Source organism: Sinocyclocheilus rhinocerous, unplaced genomic scaffold, assembly GCF_001515625.1.
Source record: "Sinocyclocheilus rhinocerous isolate Xijiao unplaced genomic scaffold, SAMN03320098_v1.1 scaffold372, whole genome shotgun sequence".
NCBI classification, from domain to species: Eukaryota; Metazoa; Chordata; class Actinopteri; order Cypriniformes; family Cyprinidae; genus Sinocyclocheilus; species Sinocyclocheilus rhinocerous.
The window spans coordinates 168,651-176,896 of NW_015626057.1; the positions used below are offsets into that span (position 1 = coordinate 168,651).

The window sequence follows — 8,246 nt, forward strand, 5'->3', positions numbered from 1 at the left end:
CACAGACGCACACACAGATGCACACGCACACACAGACACAGACACACACATACACAGGCACGCACATATATACACACACACACACACACAGGCACAGACACGCACATATACACACACACACACACAGGCACACACACGCACACACACACACACGCACACACACACACACACACACACACACACACGTGTTTCTGCATGAAGCAGGACATTCACAGGGCTTTTGCTGTTTATAACCACCCACACTGCCTTGATTACACCGGCAGCAATCACATTAGAGGAGGAACAACTTATTACATTCAGATGAAAATACATGAAAACTAAAGCTGCACTACATATATTTAAAAAAAATTGATGTTGCAATATGGCTTAATGTCTAGTCAAATCACAAATGCTTTAATTAAATAATACGTTGCCGATTTCAAAGTGAAGCAGTTTATTTACTGTGCATTGAGCCGCTCTGACATGTAAATGATGAACACAATCACACGGTTCACTCAGAAGCCAGCTGTGCATATATTTATTTGCAGACAAGCATCCAAAATAAAAGCTTGATGTTTTACTTTTGAAAATTAAGATGTAAGTCTTAGTACTGTAATTTTACAGTTTTACTATAGTATAAATTATTAGTATTTTTTATTAAACGTTTGTTAATTTTAAAATAATAGTATTATTGCACTATATTTTGCTTAATGATTTTATTTAATAATAATCACAAAAAAAATCATTATTATTTTATAGTCATATTGAATGGGTCAAAAACACTGGGAATGTGGGCGATGAAAACTTGGGCGGAAAGGTTTTTTTTTTTTCACTTCATGGTTACTGAAAGTGGTTTGGGTTGGTTCATGTAATGAGTACACCCACATTTTTCTAAAAAATATGCTTCACGCTCAAAATAATTTATGTAGTTTCTGTATTTTTTTAATACTGCAATATAGATTTAGAAAAACGAAATATTGCAATGTCAGTTTTTCCAAAATCCTAAAGCCCTCAACTCTTAAAGGTTGTTTATTGGTTCCTTTTCTAAAAAAATGGACTTCCTAAGAGTCAGTTTTATAGAGGATTTGTCATTCTGAATCAGACTGAGAAATCGGTAATCATGAAAAAGACATTTTTAGAAAGAGGTTACCCTTCTGGGTTGACAAAGCACTTAATACATCCTTTCGAAAAACAGTTGTTGAAAAAAAACTTTCATTTTCATTACAACTTATTCGCCCATGTCTAATCTGATAAGGTCAATTTTACAAAAGCACTGGTACGTGTTATCTTCGGATCCGGAGTTCAGTGCCGTTTCAACACCCTCCGTTGACTGTATATTAACGTGTGAGAAATCTGAAAGACTATTTAGCGCATGCCCGTTTACAGAGTATAATTCCTAGTCCCTCTCAGAGATTACTCAGCCCTATACAGAATGGAAATGATCATTGTGGTAATTGTGCACAGTGTAATAATGCGTTTAAAACATCCTTTTTGTCACCCGAGAACCAGAAATACCGAATTAACTCTGCTATTACTTGTGGTTCTACACATGTTGTTTATTTGATTCGTTGTCCTCGCAGTCTCTGTCGGCAAAACAAAGTGAACATAAGAGTTCTATCAGAAGAAAAGTCTTAATTACTCTGTTGCGGCCCATTTTCTGTCTTTGTATCACGATGTCTCCTCCTTGTGCTTTTGTGGTACAGAAAAAGGGAATGTGCCACCAAGAGGATAGAATATAGAAATAATTTTACAGAGACGCGAGTTATTTTGGATTGTTGCCCTTCAGACTTTATCACCATGAATGATGAAGCACTGTTTAATGTGATGTCATAGAGTTATGAGGGGTGTTTTTTGTTTTTCTATTTTATGTGTTTATGGTATATGTATTTTTTTCTATGTGATGAGGTAGGTTTCATGATGTATTACGTCACTGATTCTGTGTTTGTTCGCATATGCCTGATGAAGGTCATGGGGCCGAAATGTTGTGAGTGAATAAAGTTATATTTTGAAACATTTGCATGTGCGGATAAGTGTGCGGGATTTATTATTTTTTTGTCCATGAAGAACCTTTAGAATTAATTGAATCTTTCCATTGCACAAAAGATTTTTCATAGTGGAAAAGGGTTTGTAGTACATCATTAAAATGCTCTTCACACTAACAAAAAAACGGATTCTTTTAGAAACTAATCACTTAAAGATTCTGAGAGGAACCAAAAATAGTTCTGGCATGGCATCACTGTGGAAACCCCTTTATTTATAAGAAGTGTTATGAAATAAAGCAATAAGCCCCGTGAAGCCGTGGTTTACAGTGAATTTATTACAGCTAAGGGGCGTTGTTAGGCACGATGTGAAGCGGAGTTAGCTGTTATAAATTCACTGTAAACCACGGCTTCACGGGGCTTATTGCTTTGCCGAGCAACACACAAACGTAAACAAAGGTGTATGTTACTTTGTAGTGTAATTTACAACAGCTTCGAACGCGGCTCAGCCAATCAGAATCAAGCACCGGAACTATCCGCTTTATAAAATCCTTTTCTCTATTAATCCTGTGCACTGATTAATCAATCAATCACAGTAACTTCAGGATCTTTGTGCTTGGATGACTGAGTTATCTGGATGCAACTGTCCACGATTTTACATGTTTTATGATTCTTTTAATTTTTGGGCAAACATGACCTGTACACGTTCTTATGTGAGATTCATTAGTTATTCTGTGAGGTCGAGAGCGGTACCTTATCATAGGGCAGCATTCCCCTCAGCGGGAAGCGCAGAGTGGTCGGGTCCAGTTTCCACGAGTTACAAATGGCCCCAGAATTATTAACCACTGGCAGAAGATTGCAGCGCCCTGAAACATATTCAAACATGTGACACACTGCCGCAGGGGCTCATGGGATCCTTATTCCACCGCACTGTGAGACGAGGATGTGTGGATGCGTCTTACCGCAGATGGAGTTAATGCGGGCGGTCGGTCTGAAACTATCAACGAAGTCAGATATCAGGCTGCCCAACAACTGAAAAGCAGCACACACTTTGGTTTCATTTCGTGAAGACTCACTGATAACAAATCATCACCTGCATTACAACAATCAGCCTTCGTCAGGAGTCTGTAGGAGTGAGTTACCCAGTGTGAGAGCATGCCCTCCGGATACAGCTTCCTGATCTCAGTCACAGCGAAGTACGCCGGCAGCAGACAAGCGTTGCGGTCCAGTATGTACTCCACCACCTTCACACAGCAAAGTTAATCACACTCGGGAAACACCAGAAGAACCGTCATCTGTCTGAGGACTCGAACATACTTCTCGTGCTGCGAGCAGCTGCTGAACCACAGCCGAGCTCATGAAGTTCGGGACGGTCTGAATCTTGTCCATCACAGCCTTCAGCAGATCCCTCACGCCCTGACAATCACATATAGTCAGATGTAGAGAATAAAGAGACACTCCCACGCTTTATTGATGGTCGGGGGACTTTTGGAGCTGGTTCACACACTTTTGCTCTTGATTATGCAAGGGCTAATTAATATAAAGCACCAAATCAGAGTAAAAAATAGCTACTACCACTAGAAAACACATGGCTTGAGTGGAACTGGAGCACAGTCTGATCTTCAATAATGTGAGTGATTCGACTCAAACAACACATCAGATTACTAAAGAAAACAACTCCCATAAGTGACATTTCTTCTACTTTCACCTTAGACGCAGTTTCATGAAGCGATGAATGACTCTTTCTGCGAGTCACACTTTTACTATGTTCATTTATTTTGAGGTTTAAACGTTACCTGTGCAAAAAAAAAACAAATTCTAAAAAAAAAAGAGATAAAACCTGCAACTAACTGGAAATGATAGAGCTATAATAAAAACTGTTCAGGTCAACTGCTAACAGGTCAGCTATATGACCGAAATCTCATCTCTCTCTCTGCATTAATTAAAGGTGCCATAGAATACATTGATACAATATTTTAAATTGTTCTCTGATATCTGCATAGATGGTATGTGGCTTAGTTAAGTTTTACATGTCCATTTACAACCCTAGGATTTGTCCCTAGAATGAAATGGTCTGTTATTACCTTATTTGGAAGGCTCATGAATAATAATGTTGAGCTCTGCTCTGATTGGCTGTTTCACAGTGCGGCTCAATGTTGAGCTCTGCTCTGATTGGCTGTTTCACACTGCGACTCATTTCAGTAGCTCACACAGCAGGAAGGAAACACAGGGAAGATATATATTTCGGGCATCGGGGAGCCGCTATTAATATATGCGAATGCACGATCGCTTTTTACTTTCACTTTGGAGATTTGCGATCGCACGTGCTCTGTGTAAACTACAGCGGCAGTACTTAACACAGATTTTACAAGATCAGATGCTTGTCAGAGGTGCTCAGGATCTGTAAATCATTCACCATCGTCCTCAGTCATCTCTCCTTACTCTGTTTATGTGGTAAGTGAAATCTTATGTACTGTAATGTAACAGGCTACCGCTAGCAAGCACCTAACATGTCCCTTTAGCGGCTTGCGTTATTTTATTATAACGCACGTTATTTGTTTTCCGTGCCTTTCATAACATTTATTTCCATGATCTGCCATTTTTGCTATAATCCTCGCTTGTTTCTTCACATTACCTGCAGAACTTCTGATGATTCGGCTGTGCAGGTTCGGCTGGCGGCTGGCATAGAACATGGGCGGGTTTATGCAAATGTTGGGGGCGTAACTATTAGTGATCCCGACTGTAACGTCACAGTCGGTGTTATGTTCTGATTCGCCTGTTTTTCAGTGGTCTTTTGCATGCACGAGATTTACATAAGAAGGAGGAAACAATGATGTTTGAGGCTCACGGTATTACATTTCCATGCACAGATCTGTTATTATTCAACTATGCCAAGGTAAATACAGTTTTACATTTTGTGGCACCTTTAATACCTTCAACTTTCAGCTATTATAAATATATCCAGCTCTACTACACTCACATAAACATGACATACTGTATATAGCAAATCTCAACTATTTATTGTTTATACTGTTGCAAAATGTTAACTATATTATCACTCAGCTCTAAATGTGGCATGAAGGTGTTTTAAACATTAACGCTATGTATTTCTGTAAAGCTGCTTTGAAACAATGTGTATTGTGAAAAGCATCACACAAAATAAAATTGACTCAAATGTCAATCTATGAATTCATAAGCACACTTTTGCTGGGAAAAATGATGGCATGTGATTGTGATGTGATGGTTTTCAGCAGATTCGAACTCATGCGTTGTTTGTTTTTCACCTTGTAGTCGACTCCTCCGATGATTTTGCGGATGAGTTTGAAGGTCAAAGCCCAGAGCTGAGTCCTCTCCCACTCCAGACTGTCAGAGCTCATCAGAGCCTGACACACCATTCTGCAAAAACACCGTTACACAGCGCACTTCAGTCAGAGACATGAACACCCTGAGCATTAAACACAGCCCGGTTATACTCGGGTCAAGTGTGACTTCAGGTTTGGGCTGAGTTCTGGTTTCTGTAAAAAATAAAGTGCTACTAACACATACTTTGTGTTAACTATTAATAACTCACGTAATACACGCACACACACAGCTTGTCGTCCATGCATCGAAGTGTACTAGAGTTTGGCAGCACCGCTCATTTATGTCCCGGGTCGGACTCCAGCGTGACGGTGTGTTTACCTGGGAGGCAGCAGGCTGGTCTCCACCGCCATGGCCAGACAGTCATAGAGGAAGGAGATGCGTTTGGGGCTGTGCTGACTATGAATGAAGCGGACGATCCACTGCACGCACTGATCATGTGACTCCTGCAGTGACAACACACACAGACACATACGCTGCATTCAAAGCACATCTGTTCTAAATGCCCACCAAAATATGACTTTTTAGGAAGAAATCAGACAATTTTGTATATGGGAGAGTGGGTAGCTAAAAACTGATATTATAATTCAGGGTCTATCCACAGAAATACGTGACAGATGAAGATGAGCTGACCTGAGGAAGAGTGCTCCAGTACTGCCTGAACGCTCCTAAACAGCTCACCAGTTTGGTCCTCTCATCCTCCGGACTGTCCATAAACATGCTGCAGAACACACACACACACACACACACATATGAGACACACACGCACACATAACACACACACACACACACACATAACACACACACACACACACACATAACACACACACACACACACACATAACACACACACACACACACACATAACACACACACACACACACACATAACACACACACACACACACACATAACACACACACACACACACACATAACACACACACACACACACACATAACACACACACACACACACACATAACACACACACACACACACACATAACACACACACACACACACACATAACACACACACACACACACACATAACACACACACACACACACACATAACACACACACAACACACGCATGTATGCACACACACACACACACACACATAACACACACAACACACGCATGTATGCACACACACACACACACACAACGTATAACACACACTCACGTATGCACACACACACACACACACACATAACACACACAACACACGCACTCAATGACCCTCTTCATCTGTTTCCGGGTCAACAATCATATTGAGCAGGGGCCTGACAGGCACATTAAAAAGTCTTTTAAAAACTCGCACTGACGAGGGAGAGAGAGCCCGTCCATTAGTCCGCAAGTAACGGTAAGACTTTCAGCTCCACGCGTGAACCGCTTCAATGGCGGTCGCTGAAAATGAGTGTGTTTACAGAACGCTGTTGTCACTGCTGCAAACTCCCATATATATAATTATTAAAAAAATATAATTTCCCTGCAGCCAGTGGGCCCCCTTTCCAGTGTAGGCCCCTGGGCTCCAGCCCCTTGAAGCCCGTGCATTAATGCGCCCTGGTAATTACAGCAAATGGTAGAATAAAGATAAGTCCTATATTTATCAGATAATCTGAATATGTTTTACATAACAAGCGCTAAAACATCTCATAAGGAAAGCATTCTTAGTAGTAGCCTAATACATTAGCAGACAATAGCAGCATTAATGTTTAAAATCTTTTCTATATACAGCTTTCGACGACACACTACTGTCAGGCCGATTATGAATGTCTTTTGAGCTCAGTCAGTGTTTCAGTCGGTGTTCAAACTCGTTTGGTGTGCGGTGTCTAAAGAATTTAAGACCAGCTGTTGCCAGTCGTCCTCACAAAGATTAGCCCCTGGGCTCCAGCCCCTTGAAGCCCGTGCATTAATGCGCCCTGGTAATTACAGCAAATGGTAGAATAAAGATAAGTCCTATATTTATCAGATAATCTGAATATGTTTTACATAACAAGCGCTAAAACATCTCATAAGGAAAGCATTCTTAGTAGTAGCCTAATACATTAGCAGACAATAGCAGCATTAATGTTTAAAATCTTTTCTATATACAGCTTTCGACGACACACTACTGTCAGGCCGATTATGAATGTCTTTTGAGCTCAGTCAGTGTTTCAGTCGGTGTTCAAACTCGTTTGGTGTGCGGTGTCTAAAGAATTTAAGACCAGCTGTTGCCAGTCGTCCTCACAAAGATTAGCCTTTTTTTTAATTATTATTATTATTATTATTTTAAAATATACATATCATTTTTGTGACTGACGCCGGCGATTAACTGCACTTTCCTAATTTGTAGGCCTGTTAATTTAAATCACGAAATAAAAAATAAAAATAAAATCACAAACATGACATTTCTGAATAATAAAATAATAGTATACACTTTAGTTATATCTAATTTAACTAAATTAGATATAACTAACCCCCCCCGATCCGACCGTTAGTTAGCTCAGGCCCGCCCAAAAACACACTTCTGGCTAACGTCACGCCACTGATATTGAGTCTATTATTTACTCACCCAGTAAACGCCTCTTCAATCACCTCAGTTTTCTGACGTAAACAAACAAACATTTGAAAGTGTAAAGGTTTATGCTGTGATATATTCGCTTAACGAAAGGGAACGTTTTGCTCATGCTGTATACGAAACATTATATTTGTTTTAATGAACGAAACGGTCACCCACCACTACATCCTCAAAGATACTCTGCAGCTGACTTTCCATCGGGACCGCCATGATGAGAGCAGCTGGTCTTCACAAACTCACATGTGTGTTTAACACTGAACTAACGCTGTCCTGACGCCCTCACGAACACAACACCACACCACACAGAGCCACTGCAGGCAGACCGGAAGCGCGTGCGCCGCTCAAAACATTCCGGCGGGAACAGC

General features: G+C 40.5%; 1 protein-coding gene across 1 annotated transcript in view; it reads right to left on the minus strand.

The window, feature by feature from the left end:
- Positions 1-8,246, minus strand: part of med23 (mediator complex subunit 23) — a 66,959-nt gene extending 58,713 nt beyond the window's left edge. The window contains exons 1-9 of the mRNA XM_016514599.1: positions 8,041-8,246; positions 7,876-7,907; positions 5,952-6,039; positions 5,640-5,764; positions 5,243-5,354; positions 3,276-3,374; positions 3,101-3,202; positions 2,921-2,990; positions 2,712-2,824 (exon numbers count right to left, since the gene is read on the minus strand). Coding sequence (XP_016370085.1) covers positions 2,712-2,824; positions 2,921-2,990; positions 3,101-3,202; positions 3,276-3,374; positions 5,243-5,354; positions 5,640-5,764; positions 5,952-6,039; positions 7,876-7,907; positions 8,041-8,091 — 792 coding nt within the window. The 5' untranslated portion in view covers positions 8,092-8,246. The remainder of the gene's footprint in view (positions 1-2,711; positions 2,825-2,920; positions 2,991-3,100; positions 3,203-3,275; positions 3,375-5,242; positions 5,355-5,639; positions 5,765-5,951; positions 6,040-7,875; positions 7,908-8,040) is intronic.